The sequence below is a fragment of the Saccoglossus kowalevskii genome, chromosome 12 (assembly GCF_978046115.1).
Source record: "Saccoglossus kowalevskii chromosome 12, keSacKowa6.1, whole genome shotgun sequence".
Taxonomy (NCBI): domain Eukaryota; kingdom Metazoa; phylum Hemichordata; class Enteropneusta; family Harrimaniidae; genus Saccoglossus; species Saccoglossus kowalevskii.
The window spans coordinates 1,166,374-1,183,536 of NC_140652.1; the positions used below are offsets into that span (position 1 = coordinate 1,166,374).

The 17,163-nt window shown below is 36.6% G+C and overlaps 1 protein-coding gene across 1 annotated transcript in view; it reads right to left on the reverse strand.

Moving 5' to 3' along the window:
- Positions 1 to 17,163, reverse strand: part of LOC102808789 (DNA (cytosine-5)-methyltransferase 3C-like) — an 89,909-nt gene that overhangs the window by 57,738 nt on the left and 15,008 nt on the right. Inside the window, exons 2-3 of the mRNA XM_085506277.1 lie at positions 8,811 to 8,860; positions 7,792 to 8,345 (exon numbers count right to left, since the gene is read on the reverse strand). Of these exons, the coding sequence (XP_085362403.1) occupies positions 7,792 to 8,345; positions 8,811 to 8,859 (603 nt within the window). The 5' untranslated portion in view covers position 8,860. The remainder of the gene's footprint in view (positions 1 to 7,791; positions 8,346 to 8,810; positions 8,861 to 17,163) is intronic.

Consider the following 17,163-nt stretch of genomic DNA (forward strand, 5'->3'; position numbering starts at 1 on the left):
TAATCACATTATCCTGCAGACAAGAATATTACACACCTGTCATAATCACATTATCCTGCTGACAAGAATATTACACACCTGTCATAATCACATTATCCTGCAGACAAGAATATTACACACCTGTCATAATCACATTATCCTGCAGACAAGAATATTACACACCTGTCATAATCACATTATCCTGCTGACAAGAATATTACACACCTGTCATAATCACATTATCCTGCAGACAAGAATATTACACACCTGTCATAATCACATTATCCTGCTGACAAGAATATTACACACCTGTCATAATCACATTATCCTGCTGACAAGAATATTACACACCTGTCATAATCACATTATCCTGCTGACAAGAATATTACACACCTGTCATAATCACATTATCCTGCTGACAAGAATATTACACACCTGTCAAAATCACATTATCCTGCTGACAAAAATATTACACACCTGTCATAATCACATTATCCTGCTGACAAGAATATAACACCTGTCATAATCACATTATCCTGCTGACAAGAATATTACACACCTGTCATAATCACATTATCCTGCAGACAAGAATATTACACACCTGCCATATTCACATTATCCTGCTGACAAGAATAGTACACACCTGTCACAATCACATTATCCTGCTGACAAGAATATTACACACCTGTCATAATCACATTATCCTGCTGACAAGAATATTACACACCTGTCATAATAACATTATCCTGCTGACAAGAATATTACACACCTGTCACAATCACATTATCATGCTGACAAGAATATAACACCTGTCACAATCACATTATCCTGCTGACAAGAATATTACACACCTGCCATATTCACATTATCCTGCCGACAAGAATATTACACACCTGCCATATTCACATTATCCTGCTGACAAGAATATTACACACCTGTCATAATCACATTATCCTGCTGACAAGAATATTACACACCTGTCACAATCACATTATCCTGCAGACAAGAATATTACACACCTGTCATAATCACATTATCCTGCTGACAAGAATATAACACCTGTCACAACCACATTATCCTGCTGACAAGAATATTACACACCTGTCATAATCACATTATCCTGCTGACAAGAATATTACACACCTGTCATAATCACATTATCCTGCTGACAAGAATATTACACACCTGCCATATTCACATTATCCTGCTGACAAGAATATTACACACCTGTCATAATCACATTATCTTGCTGACAAGAATATTACACACCTGTCACAATCACATTATCCTGCTGACAAGAATATAACACCTGTCACAATCACATTATCCTGCTGACAAGAATATTACACACCTGTCACAATCACATTATCCTGCTGACAAGAATATTATACACCTGTCACAATCACATTATCCTGCTGACAAGAATATTACACACCTGTCATAATCACATTATCTTGCTGACAAAAATATTACACACCTGTCACAATCACATTATCCTGCTGACAAGAATATTACACACCTGCCATATTCACATTATCCTGCTGACAAGAATATTACACACCTGTCATAATCACATTATCCTGCTGACAAGAATATTACACACCTGTCATAATCACATTATCCTGCAGACAAGAATATTACACACCTGTCATAATCACATTATCCTGCAGACAAGAATATTACACACCTGTCATAATCACATTATCCTGCTGACAAGAATATTACACACCTGTCATAATCACATTATCCTGCAGACAAGAATATTACACACCTGTCATAATCACATTATCCTGCTGACAAGAATATTACACACCTGTCATAATCACATTATCCTGCTGACAAGAATATTACACACCTGTCATAATCACATTATCCTGCTGACAAGAATATTACACACCTGTCATAATCACATTATCCTGCTGACAAGAATATTACACACCTGTCAAAATCACATTATCCTGCTGACAAAAATATTACACACCTGTCATAATCACATTATCCTGCTGACAAGAATATAACACCTGTCATAATCACATTATCCTGCTGACAAGAATATTACACACCTGTCATAATCACATTATCCTGCAGACAAGAATATTACACACCTGCCATATTCACATTATCCTGCTGACAAGAATATTACACACCTGTCACAATCACATTATCCTGCTGACAAGAATATTACACACCTGTCATAATCACATTATCCTGCTGACAAGAATATTACACACCTGTCATAATAACATTATCCTGCTGACAAGAATATTACACACCTGTCACAATCACATTATCATGCTGACAAGAATATAACACCTGTCACAATCACATTATCCTGCTGACAAGAATATTACACACCTGCCATATTCACATTATCCTGCCGACAAGAATATTACACACCTGCCATATTCACATTATCCTGCTGACAAGAATATTACACACCTGTCATAATCACATTATCCTGCTGACAAGAATATTACACACCTGTCACAATCACATTATCCTGCAGACAAGAATATTACACACCTGTCATAATCACATTATCCTGCTGACAAGAATATAACACCTGTCACAACCACATTATCCTGCTGACAAGAATATTACACACCTGTCATAATCACATTATCCTGCTGACAAGAATATTACACACCTGTCATAATCACATTATCCTGCTGACAAGAATATTACACACCTGCCATATTCACATTATCCTGCTGACAAGAATATTACACACCTGTCATAATCACATTATCTTGCTGACAAGAATATTACACACCTGTCACAATCACATTATCCTGCTGACAAGAATATAACACCTGTCACAATCACATTATCCTGCTGACAAGAATATTACACACCTGTCACAATCACATTATCCTGCTGACAAGAATATTATACACCTGTCACAATCACATTATCCTGCTGACAAGAATATTACACACCTGTCATAATCACATTATCTTGCTGACAAAAATATTACACACCTGTCACAATCACATTATCCTGCTGACAAGAATATAACACCTGTCACAATCACATTATCCTGCTGACAATAATATTACACACCTGTCATAATCACATTATCCTGCAGACAAGAATATTACACACCTGTCACAATCACATTATCCTGCTGACAAGAATATTATACACCTGTCACAATCACATTATCCTGCTGACAAGAATATTACACACCTGTCATAATCACATTATCCTGCTGACAAGAATATTACACACCTGTCACAATCACATTATCCTGCTGACAAGAATATTACACACCTGTCATAATCACATTATCCTGCTGACAAGAATATTACACACCTGTCATAATCACATTATCCTGCAGACAAGAATATTACACACCTGTCACAATCACATTATCCTGCTGACAAGAATATTACACACCTGCCATATTCACATTATCCTGCTGACAAGAATATTACACACCTGTCACAATCACATTATCCTGCTGACAAGAATATTACACACCTGTCACAATCACATTATCCTGCTGACAAGAATATTACACACCTGTCATAATCACATTATCCTGCTGACAAGAATATTACACACCTGTTATAATCACATTATCCTGCTGACAAGAATATTACACACCTGTCACAATCACATTATCCTGCTGACAAGAATATTACACACCTGTCATAATCACATTATCCTGCTGACAAGAATATTACACACCTGTCATAATCGCATTATCCTGCAGACAAGAATATTACACACCTGTCACAATCACATTATCCTGCTGACAAGAATATTACACACCTGTCATAATCACATTATCCTGCTGACAAGGATATTACACACCTGTCATAATCACATTATCCTGCAGACAAAAATATTACACACCTGTCACAATCACATTATCCTGCAGACAAGAATATTACACACCTGTCACAATCACATTATCCTGCTGACAAGAATATTACACACCTGTCATAATCACATTATCTTGCTGACAAGAATATTACACACCTGTCACAATCACATTATCCTGCTGACAAGAATATAACACCTGTCACAATCACATTATCCTGCTGACAAGAATATTACACACCTGTCATAATCACATTATCCTGCAGACAAGAATATTACACACCTGTCACAATCACATTATCCTGCTGACAAGAATATTATACACCTGTCACAATCACATTATCCTGCTGACAAGAATATTACACACCTGTCATAATCACATTATCTTGCTGACAAGAATATTACACACCTGTCACAATCACATTATCCTGCTGACAAGAATATAACACCTGTCACAATCACATTATCCTGCTGACAAGAATATTACACACCTGTCATAATCACATTATCCTGCAGACAAGAATATTACACACCTGTCACTATCACATTATCCTGCTGACAAGAATATTATACACCTGTCACAATCACATTATCCTGCTGACAAGAATATTACACACCTGTCATAATCACATTATCCTGCTGACAAGAATATTACACACCTGTCACAATCACATTATCCTGCTGACAAGAATATTACACACCTGTCATAATCACATTATCCTGCTGACAAGAATATTACACACCTGTCACAATCACATTATTCTGCTGACAAGAATATTACACACCTGTCACAATCACATTATCCTGCTGACAAGAATATTACACACCTGTCATAATCACATTATCCTGCTGACAAGAATATTACACACCTGTCACAATCACATTATCCTGCTGACAATATTACACACCTGTCACAATCACATTATCCTGCAGACAAGAATATTACACACCTGTCACAATCACATTATCCTGCTGACAAGAATATTACACACCTGTCACAATCACATTATCCTGCTGACAAGAATATTACACACCTGTCACAATCACATTATCCTGCTGACAAGAATATTACACACCTGTCACAATCACATTATCCTGCTGACAAGAATATTACACACCTGTCACAATCACATTATCCTGCTGACAAGAATATTACACACCTGTCACAATCACATTATCCTGCTGACAAGAATATTACACACCTGTCACAATCACATTATCCTGCTGACAAGAATATTACACACCTGTCACAATCACATTATCCTGCTGACAAGAATATTACACACCTGTCATAATCGCATTATCCTGCAGACAAGAATATTACACACCTGTCACAATCACATTATCCTGCTGACAAGAATATATTACACACCTGTCATAATCACATTATCCTGCTGACAAGAATATTACACACCTGTCATAATCACATTATCCTGCAGACAAAAATATTACACACCTGTCACAATCACATTATCCTGCAGACAAGAATATTACACACCTGTCATAATCACATTATCCTGCTGACAAGAATATTACACACCTGTCATAATCACATTATCCTGCTGACAAGAATATTACACACCTGTCACAATCACATTATCCTGCAGACAAGAATATTACACACCTGTCATAATCACATTATCCTGCTGACAAGAATATTACACACCTGTCACAATCACATTATCCTGCAGACAAGAATATTACACACCTGTCACAATCACATTATCCTGCTGACAAGAATATTACACACCTGTCATAATCACATTATCCTGCAGACAAGAATATTACACACCTGTCACAATCACATTATCCTGCTGACAAGAATATTACACACCTGTCATAATCACATTATCCTGCAGACAAGAATATTACACACCTGTCATAATCGCATTATCCTGCAGACAAGAATATTACACACCTGTCACAATCACATTATCCTGCTGACAAGAATATTACACACCTGTCATAATCACATTATCCTGCTGACAAGAATATTACACACCTGTCATAATCACATTATCCTGCAGACAAAAATATTACACACCTGTCACAATCACATTATCCTGCAGACAAGAATATTACACACCTGTCACAATCACATTATCCTGCTGACAAGAATATTACACACCTGTCATAATCACAGTATCCTGCTGACAAGAATATTACACACCTGTCACAATCACATTATCCTGCAGACAAGAATATTACACACCTGTCATAATCACATTATCCTGCTGACAAGAATATTACACACCTGTCACAATCATATTATCCTGCAGACAAGAATATTACACACCTGTCACAATCACATTATCCTGCTGACAAGAATATTACACACCTGTCACAATCACATTATTCTGCTGACAAGAATATTACACACCTGTCATAATCACATTATCCTGCTGACAAGAATATTACACACCTGTCACAATCACATTATCCTGCTGACAAGAATATTACACACCTGTCACAATCACATTATCCTGCTGACAAGAATATTACACACCTGTCATAATCACATTATCCTGCTGACAAGAATATTACACACCTGTCACAATCACATTATCCTGCTGACAAGAATATTACACACCTGTCACAATCACATTATCCTGCAGACAAGAATATTACACACCTGTCACAATCACATTATCCTGCTGACAAGAATATTACACACCTGTCACAATCACATTATCCTGCTGACAAGAATATTACACACCTGTCACAATCACATTATCCTGCTGACAAGAATATTACACACCTGTCACAATCACATTATCCTGCTGACAAGAATATTACACACCTGTCACAATCACATTATCCTGCTGACAAGAATATTACACACCTGTCACAATCACATTATCCTGCTGACAAGAATATTACACACCTGTCACAATCACATTATCCTGCTGACAAGAATATTACACACCTGTCACAATCACATTATCCTGCTGACAAGAATATTACACACCTGTCATAATCGCATTATCCTGCAGACAAGAATATTACACACCTGTCACAATCACATTATCCTGCTGACAAGAATATTACACACCTGTCATAATCACATTATCCTGCTGACAAGAATATTACACACCTGTCATAATCACATTATCCTGCAGACAAAAATATTACACACCTGTCACAATCACATTATCCTGCAGACAAGAATATTACACACCTGTCACAATCACATTATCCTGCTGACAAGAATATTACACACCTGTCATAATCACATTATCCTGCTGACAAGAATATTACACACCTATCACAATCACATTATCCTGCAGACAAGAATATTACACACCTGTCATAATCACATTATCCTGCTGACAAGAATATTACACACCTGTCACAATCACATTATCCTGCAGACAAGAATATTACACACCTGTCACAATCACATTATCCTGCTGACAAGAATATTACACACCTGTCATAATCACATTATCCTGCAGACAAGAATATTACACACCTGTCACAATCACATTATCCTGCTGACAAGAATATTACACACCTGTCATAATCACATTATCCTGCTGACAAGAATATTACACACCTGTCATAATCGCATTATCCTGCAGACAAGAATATTACACACCTGTCACAATCACATTATCCTGCTGACAAGAATATTACACACCTGTCATAATCACATTATCCTGCTGACAAGAATATTACACACCTGTCACAATCACATTATCCTGCTGACAAGAATATTACACACCTGTCACAATCACATTATCCTGCTGACAAGAATATTACACACCTGTCACAATCACATTATCCTGCTGACAAGAATATTACACATCTGTCATAATCACATTATCAATCAAATGACCACATCTGGGTCTAAATTTTTCAAAAAATAGTATAGTTTTGTATTTAGGTCTGAGTACCAAGACAATAAGCTGCAACCATAATCTGTACCATTGGCATGCCAGACTGATTTGAATAAAGGTTTGTGTAGTCAAGTGAAAAACTAACCATAAAGCTTCCAATTTTTCTCATGTTCGCAGTTTCAGAGACTTCCTCTAATTTCAGATCAGCTTTCAAATCAGCTCTGCTGTCAGCTTGCCTTGAAACACCTCCAGTAATCTTGAAAGTTACTTTTTTTCTTGATTGTTCCTGCATTGAATGACCAATGACTGTTGAACTGTGGGAAGGATCAATGACTGCTGAACTGTGAGAAGGATCAATGACTGCTGAACTGTGGGAAGGATCAATGACTGTTGAATTATGGGAAGGACCAAATGCTTGTGATTTCTGTATGGTATCATCATCCATTTCTACATCAGTATCATTCATCTCATCACTACATGTATCCTCACTATCACCATGGTTACCACGATGTTCATCTTGGACATCCATCAATTCATCATACTGACATGTTGTTGCTAAATGCTCAGCCAGACATTTTCTGTAATCATCAAATTGTGTTGTATCCTCAGAACTTTCAGACACAGTGTCACTCATCATGTCTTCATGACATAACAGTATGTTTTTGATAAGAGCAGCTTTATTCCTCTTATCATTCAATCCTGAAAATACACATAAACTGGCCAATAAAACATCTAAGTTTGTAAAAAATCAGGTAAATACATTTTGTTACTGTAACCACAAAAAACAAGTTTATGCCGAAGATGGCAACGAGTCAATCAGACATATTTAATCAAACAGTAGAGAAAATCAACATGCATGTTATCATACAAGGTCTTAGTGTTGAGTCTCAATAAGTCAAAATATGTTCAAAAACTAGCTTCGGACAAACCTAAATTAATAGTCTAAGAGTTCAGACTGAAACTGGAGAGTGTTTGCAGCCTTTGTAATCAATATCTACCCATCTATACCTTATGCATTATAACTATGGTCAGAGAAATACAATTTAAGACAAAGATGACACTGATCGACCAACATAATTTTTGTCAAATATACCAGTTTGCCCATTCTGAGGAATTTATGAGACACACAAGACATGTTTATCCAATGCATGTATTACAACATACCTGATTTATTGCTCAATTCAATAAGTTTGGAAATCTTTCTTCGTATCATTCTGAAAGTTAACAATGATTGTGTGTCAATTTTTAGTTTATATAAATGCATTATGGGACAATCAGTACACTACATGAATATTCATTAGGTCAAATATACCAAACTGTTCAGGCCATGTTGTAACAAAAAAGCTAGAAAAAATGTCCACTTCATTGACCACTGAGGTGAGGACGCAATGTACAGTGGTTCCAATAAAACCTAACCTGTCCAGGGAAGACCATAGTTGTGCGGAAAACATATATGACAACGAAAACAGATCAGGTAGTTAATACTTATGGGCAAAAATCACTGACAAATCACCAACAAAATTGTTAGCAGTGAACTCAAAGCGGATATTAGTGAGCTTAAAAAGTCTGCCAAGCAAATGCAGAAATTGTAAACACGCATGATAATCATTTTTTTTGTCTGCAAAATGAACTTTCCAAAGTGAAGGAAGAAATGGATACACTTAAAATGGCTAACAACGATTTGGAACAGTACTCGTTGCAAGTATTGTGTTGAAGTCAATGGTCAGGACCTTTCATTAAAGATCCCACAATTGAAAATATTACACAAGTTGTACAAAATTTGTGTACGGGTGTTAATGTTACAAAGCAGGATTTTGATATCACCAAATCAAACGGAAAAGCCAAGGTATCCTGAATATTGTCGCAAAATTTAGTTCCTGTCATCATGCAAGACAACAATCTCTCTCATTAACATTATATGTTTTTTTACGACCGTTCATTTGCTGATCACCAGGTTAAACACCGATGCGTCTGAGTTTATAATTGGTGGAGACTTTAATACTTGTTTGGTTCCAACATTAGACAAGTCAGGTGAGGCAACCATTAAGCAATCAAAGTATGCTAATGGAATCAATGAATTAATTGACGAATTTGATTTGTTCAACATTTGACGTGTTCTCAACCCAGACATGAGGCGTTACACCTGGAGACGCAGCTACCCACCTATTCAAAGCAGGCTATATTTCTGGCTACTGCCCTGTAATTTGAATTACAGTGTTATTAAGTGTGACATAAAGCATTCCAATAAGTCTGAGCACAGCCTTATTTCGTTTCAGTGAAAGGGGTAGGGTTTTTTGGAAGTTTAATGCGAGTTTACTAGACGATACAAATATACACGATTGATAAACCAAACAATTGATAATCTTAATGTAACATATAATAATTTTACTGACAAACGATTAAAATGGAAAATGTATAAATTCATAAAAAGAAAACTTTAAACAATTATTATCGTGGTTTATCTAAACGTTCAAAAACTTTTGAAAAAGAAGTTAACAAACATAATGATGAGAGTAAACTTAACGAATACATATTCGTTAAGTTCACTCTCATCATTATGTTTGTTAACATCTTTTTGGCTGCGAAATCAGAATTTGAGAAGTTAAACAATACACTCACTTCAGGTGCAATTATATTTTACGGGCACAGTGGATAGAGGAGGGAAGAGGGAGAGAAGTGTACAAAATATTTTGTAAGTCTTGAGAAACGCAATGCCAAAATAAAATCTATGTTTTCTATTATTACTATTGTAACTCAAACATGAGAATAATTCTCAAAGAACAGCATAATTTCTACTCCAAATTATATAGTGAACAAAGTTTGCATAAAAACGACCCATATTTTGTACGGCAAGCAGAAGTTATTTTTGTTAACCAGTAAAATATTCTGCAATTGAACGAAGATCAAAGGCAGACATGTGATGGTGATTTAACTTTAATTGAATGAATGTACGCATGCACGCATGCACGCACTTTACTCCAGACTTTTACCATCATTTTTGGTCTAAAATTGGGAACATAGTACTAGATTGTTTAATGTATACATTGGAGGTAAGTTAACTATCCATTCAACAAAAAAGGGGGGGTACAGATACTGAAAAAAGACTTGGAGGCCTTTCACGCAACTAAATATGGATTATAAAATCTTAACAAAAGCCTTGTCCAATAAATAGACTTTGACATTTTACCCAAAATTATCCACATTGATCAAAATGGCTATATCAAAGGTCGCTATATCAGTAACAATGTTCGATTGATCTTGGATATATTACATGAAAGCTATTTGGGTAATGTCACAGGTGCTCTCTTATTCATTGATTTCTTAAAGGCCTTTGACTCTATTCGCTGGTGCTTTCAATTACGTGCTTTGTGTGTGTTTAATTTTGGTTACATTTTCTGTTGGTGGGTCAAGGTACTTTATAGTAATACAAGCAGCCTATCGGCTGAGATAGCTCCGCTGTTAGCAATGCACATTTCAATTAAAGAACTGAAGACATTATTAGAAAATGAACAATATGTATAGTATCAAAGCAATCAGACTTACAGTTTTTAACAAGAAGTCGAAAATATCACTTTCTACCAAAAATGACAAAAATATTCACCAAAATTAGAGAATTGAAGATATCATCACGGCATGAACAAATCTGAGAAAGGTCTATATGTAGTATCTATATATGTAATATCAAAGCAATTGAACTATTGGTTTTTAACAAGAAGTCGAAAATATCACTTTTTACCAAAAATTACAAAAATATTCACCAAAATTAAAGAACTGAAGATATCATCACAAAATGAACAAATCTGAGAGAGGTCCACATGTAGTACCTATATATGTAATATCAAAGCAATCGGACTTACAGTTTTTAACAAGAAGTCGAAAATATCACTTTTTACCAAAAATGACAAAAATATTCACCAAAATTAGAGAATTGAAGATATCATCACGAAATGAACAAATCTGAGAAAGGTCTACATGTAATATCTATATATGTAATATCAAAGCAGTTGAACTATTGGTTTTTAACAAGAAGTCGAAAATATCACTTTTTACCAAAAATGACAAAAATATTCAGCAAAATTAGAGAATTGAAGATATCATCACAAATTGAACAAATCTGAGAGAGGTCCACATGTAGTACCTATATATGTAGTATCAAAGCAATTGGACTTGCGGTTTTTAACAAGAAGTCGAAAATATCACTTTTTACCAAAAATGACAAAAATATTCACCAAAATTAGAGAATTAAAGATATCATTACAAAATGAACAAATCTGCGAGAGGTCCGCATGTAGTACCTATATATGTAATATCAAAGCAATTGCACTTGTGGTTTTTAACAAGAAGTCGAAAATATCACTTTTTACCAAAAATGACAAAAATATTAGAGAATTGAAGATATCAACATGAAAAGAACAAACCTAAGAGAGGTCTACCCAAGGTACATATACACCAAGTATCAAAGCATTCAGGCTTGTAGTTTTCAAGAAGAAGTCGAAAAAGTAAAACATTGACACGGACGACGGACAATCACTCATATGACAAGCTCCGCTCGACAAAGTCGACAGCGGAGCTAATAAAGAGTTGTGTTAGTAATAGTGGTTTTTCGACCTCATTTTTTACACTAGAGAGAGGTATTAAACAAGGATGTCCCATCTCTGCTCTGCTTTTTATTATCTCAGTCAAGCTTCTAGCAATTTATATTAGAGTAATAGTTCAATTGCGGGTTTGAAACTTTTTGATACAGTTGTGAAGATTTTACAGCTAGCAGATGACACCACACATCTACGTGGTGCTATTTCAATTCAAATGCGCTTAAACTTTTTTACTTTGCAGCTGGTCTAAAAATTAACTATGACAAAATGCAGGCAGTTTGATTAAAAAAGTATAGCTTCCTGCTTGAAATGGACCCAGTCACCAGTCTTGTCATTGCGCGTCTGGTTTGCCCATAATAATAAAACTATGATTAACAAGTCATTGTCAATGACACGTCCCCGTTCCGTTCATATTTGAGTGACATATACATTCAAAGCAGATCATGACCGAAATGCACCTGCATATGTACAACACATTGTACTAAATCTGAACAAAATCCATCCATGCATGACTGAGATCTGGTTCCGGAATTGTGAAAATACATGATTTTAATGCATTTTCGGTCTTAAAATGGCCATCATTCAGCTATTGTTAAGCGGATCATGAAACAAATGCACATATCTATTTGTGACATGATGCACCATGTGTGTGTGAAGTTTGAACTTGATCAATCCAGACATGTCTTGGATACGGATCCAGAACTGAATTCTTTAAGAAAATGGCCGCCAGTCGGCCATTTCGAACTTGATCCGGAAACAAAAATGGTTTGCATCAAGGTCCTATTATGTTTAATGTAAGTACCAAATTTGAATGAAATCCGTCCATGCATAACTGAGATCCGGGTCCGGAATGGTGAAAATGTGCGATTTCAATGCATTTTCGGCCTTAAAGCGGCCGCCATTTGGCTATCGTTAATGGGATCATGAAACAAATGCACATACATATTTGTGACATGATGTACCTTGTGTGTGTGAAGTTTGAACTTGATCAATCCAGACATGTCTCGGATACGGATCCAGAACTGAATTCTTTAAAACAAAATGGCCGCCAGTCGGCCATTTCGAACTTGATCCGAAAAAAAAAATGACGTGCATCAAGGTCCTATTATGTTTAATGTATGTACCAAATTTGAATGAAATCCGTCCATGCATAACTGAGATCTGGGTCCGGAATGGTGAAAATGTGCGATTTCAATGCATTTTCGGCCTTAAAGCGGCCGCCATTTGGCTATCGTTAATGGGATCATGAAACAAATGCACATACATATTTGTGACATGATGTACCTTGTGTGCGTGAAGTTTGAACTTGATCAATCCAGACATGTCTCGGATACGGTTCATATATCATTACAAAATGAACAAATCTGCGAGAGGTCCGCATGTAGTACCTATATATGTAATATCAAAGCAATTGCACTTGTGGTTTTTAACAAGAAGTCGAAAATATCACTTTTTACCAAAAATGACAAAAATATTAGAGAATTGAAGATATCAACATGAAAAGAACAAACCTAAGAGAGGTCTACCCAAGGTACATATACACCAAGTATCAAAGCATTCAGGCTTGTAGTTTTCAAGAAGAAGTCGAAAAAGTAAAACATTGACACGGACGACGGACAATCACTCATATGACAAGCTCCGCTCGACAAAGTCGACAGCGGAGCTAATAAAGAGTTGTGTTAGTAATAGTGGTTTTTCGACCTCATTTTTTACACTAGAGAGAGGTATTAAACAAGGATGTCCCATCTCTGCTCTGCTTTTTATTATCTCAGTCAAGCTTCTAGCAATTTATATTAGAGTAATAGTTCAATTGCGGGTTTGAAACTTTTTGATACAGTTGTGAAGATTTTACAGCTAGCAGATGACACCACACATCTACGTGGTGCTATTTCAATTCAAATGCGCTTAAACTTTTTTACTTTGCAGCTGGTCTAAAAATTAACTATGACAAAATGCAGGCAGTTTGATTAAAAAAGTATAGCTTCCTGCTTGAAATGGACCAAGTCACCAGTCTTGTCATTGCGCGTCTGGTTTGCCCATAATAATAAAACTATGATTAACAAGTCATTGTCAATGACACGTCCCCGTTCCGTTCATATTTGAGTGACATATACATTCAAAGCAGATCATGACCGAAATGCACCTGCATATGTACAACACATTGTACTAAATCTGAACAAAATCCATCCATGCATGACTGAGATCTGGTTCCGGAATTGTGAAAATACATGATTTTAATGCATTTTCGGTCTTAAAATGGCCATCATTCAGCTATTGTTAAGCGGATCATGAAACAAATGCACATATCTATTTGTGACATGATGCACCATGTGTGTGTGAAGTTTGAACTTGATCAATCCAGACATGTCTTGGATACGGATCCAGAACTGAATTCTTTAAGAAAATGGCCGCCAGTCGGCCATTTCGAACTTGATCCGGAAACAAAAATGGTTTGCATCAAGGTCCTATTATGTTTAATGTAAGTACCAAATTTGAATGAAATCCGTCCATGCATAACTGAGATCCGGGTCCGGAATGGTGAAAATGTGCGATTTCAATGCATTTTCGGCCTTAAAGCGGCCGCCATTTGGCTATCGTTAATGGGATCATGAAACAAATGCACATACATATTTGTGACATGATGTACCTTGTGTGTGTGAAGTTTGAACTTGATCAATCCAGACATGTCTCGGATACGGATCCAGAACTGAATTCTTTAAAACAAAATGGCCGCCAGTCGGCCATTTCGAACTTGATCTGAAAAAAAAAATGACGTGCATCAAGGTCCTATTATGTTTAATGTATGTACCAAATTTGAATGAAATCCGTCCATGCATAACTGAGATCTGGGTCCGGAATGGTGAAAATGTGCGATTTCAATGCATTTTCGGCCTTAAAGCGGCCGCCATTTGGCTATCGTTAATGGGATCATGAAACAAATGCACATACATATTTGTGACATGATGTACCTTGTGTGCGTGAAGTTTGAACTTGATCAATCCAGACATGTCTCGGATACGGATCCAGAACTGAATTCTTTAAAACAAAATGGCCGCCAGTCGGCCATTTCGAACTTGATCCGAAAAAAAAAATGACGTGCATCAAGGTCCTATTATGTTTAATGTATGTACCAAATTTGAACGAAATCCGTCCATGCATAACTGAGATCCGGGTCTGGAATGGTGAAAATGTGCGATTTTGATGCATTTTTGGCCTTAAAATGGCCGCTATTCGGCTATCGTTAATCGGATCATGAAAAAAATGCATGTGCATATGTCCCATATAATGTGTGATGTATGAGTGAAGTTTGAACATAATCGGTCCATGCATGTTCGAGATACAGGTGATCACAGACGGACGCACAGACGCACGGACGGACGCACACAGGGCAAAACATAAGTCCCCGTTTTCGGACTCCGTCCGAACGGGGACTAAAAAATAGGCCAATGGCCTGTTGCTCAACGGCTATTGTACACAATATTAGTGCTGTATATGACAAATACCCCAAAAGGCAGTGAGTGAGACAATAAAACATAATGCTAAAAGTGGAATTTTTTACAAAAATAACAGAAATATTCAATAAAATTAGAATCAAAGAGAGCTTAAAAAGAACTCTAGAACTCTAGCGTGTTGAGGGAATAACATAACATATTTGCAATTATCTGAATTCGTAATACATGTATATACCAAGTTTTGTTGAAATATGTTGAATGGTTCTTGAAATAGCACCCAAATAGCTTGAATTTCACTAGCTGATATGCAAATTAGATAATTTGCATAAATTTCCACCAAAAACTAAATATATCTGGAAACTACCCAACACATCTATGCACCAAGTTTTATTAAAACATATTACAGTAGAACGTTGATTATCCGAACGTCGATTATCCGAAATGTTCGGTTATCCGAACCTACTGTGTGTCCCCCAAAGTTTGTATGCAGGTCTGGCTGTGTTCCGTATAATACAAAAGTCAACTGTGAACAATAAATACTACAGTCGCCTTGTGTGATTTCCTGGTGCAACACTTTCAATAAAGCTGTTATCAACATGTAATCCGACGTCTTTCACGTGTACGTTCATTGTTTACAGTGTCTGCGCAAACAATGAAACGAATTACAGTATCCAATAATTTCCTAAGTTCAGACAAGCCTATTACGCCACACCAGTGTTCCACTGTAAATAAAAAATGTCCCAAAAACACAAACTTCATCAAATGTCCTCCCCACTTTACAGTCAGATCCTTAACTTTACCAAGTTGTAAGTCACCGCAGTTCGGATACGTTTCCCGGGAAAATTGTACGGTGTTCCACTGCCGTCAAAGAAACGCGGCCATGAGCCGATCCCATGTTTTTTTCCGATTTTTAATTTTAATGTCCAGTATGAGAAGTCACATCCTCTTCGGAATAAAAAAAGAAAGAAAATAACTTCTGGGATGTCTTGCCACAGAAGCGACGGCAGTTTAATAGTGCAGTGAAAAGAGAGGCGAAACGACATCCCCTTGGTGTGCCTCTTTGATGGTTTATCAGCAGACAACGGCAACCAATGACCACAGTCGGCGGGCCGTTTGATGGTCCACAGCGTCGAAGTGTTTACGTCCAATGATCACAGTAGCCAACCTGGATTTTTACAACAATTTATTATGTCAATCGTTCTAGGTGTTAAAAACTTTGCTGAATCCAATAAAATCGGGACATCTTGTAGCAGTTTACCATTCGAAAATCCCCGAGCAATCTGGTAACATCGAGCCGCTAGCCGATCTATACACAGCGAATACGAAGCGACCTTTCACCTGTTTACTTTATCAGCGTCTTTTATCTAGCGTTGGCGTGGCTACCCCAGTGAAATGCAAACGCGGTGTGCTTGATTTGGACGCGAAGTTGTCAATTATAAATCGACTAGAACGTGGCGAAACCGCAAGCAATCT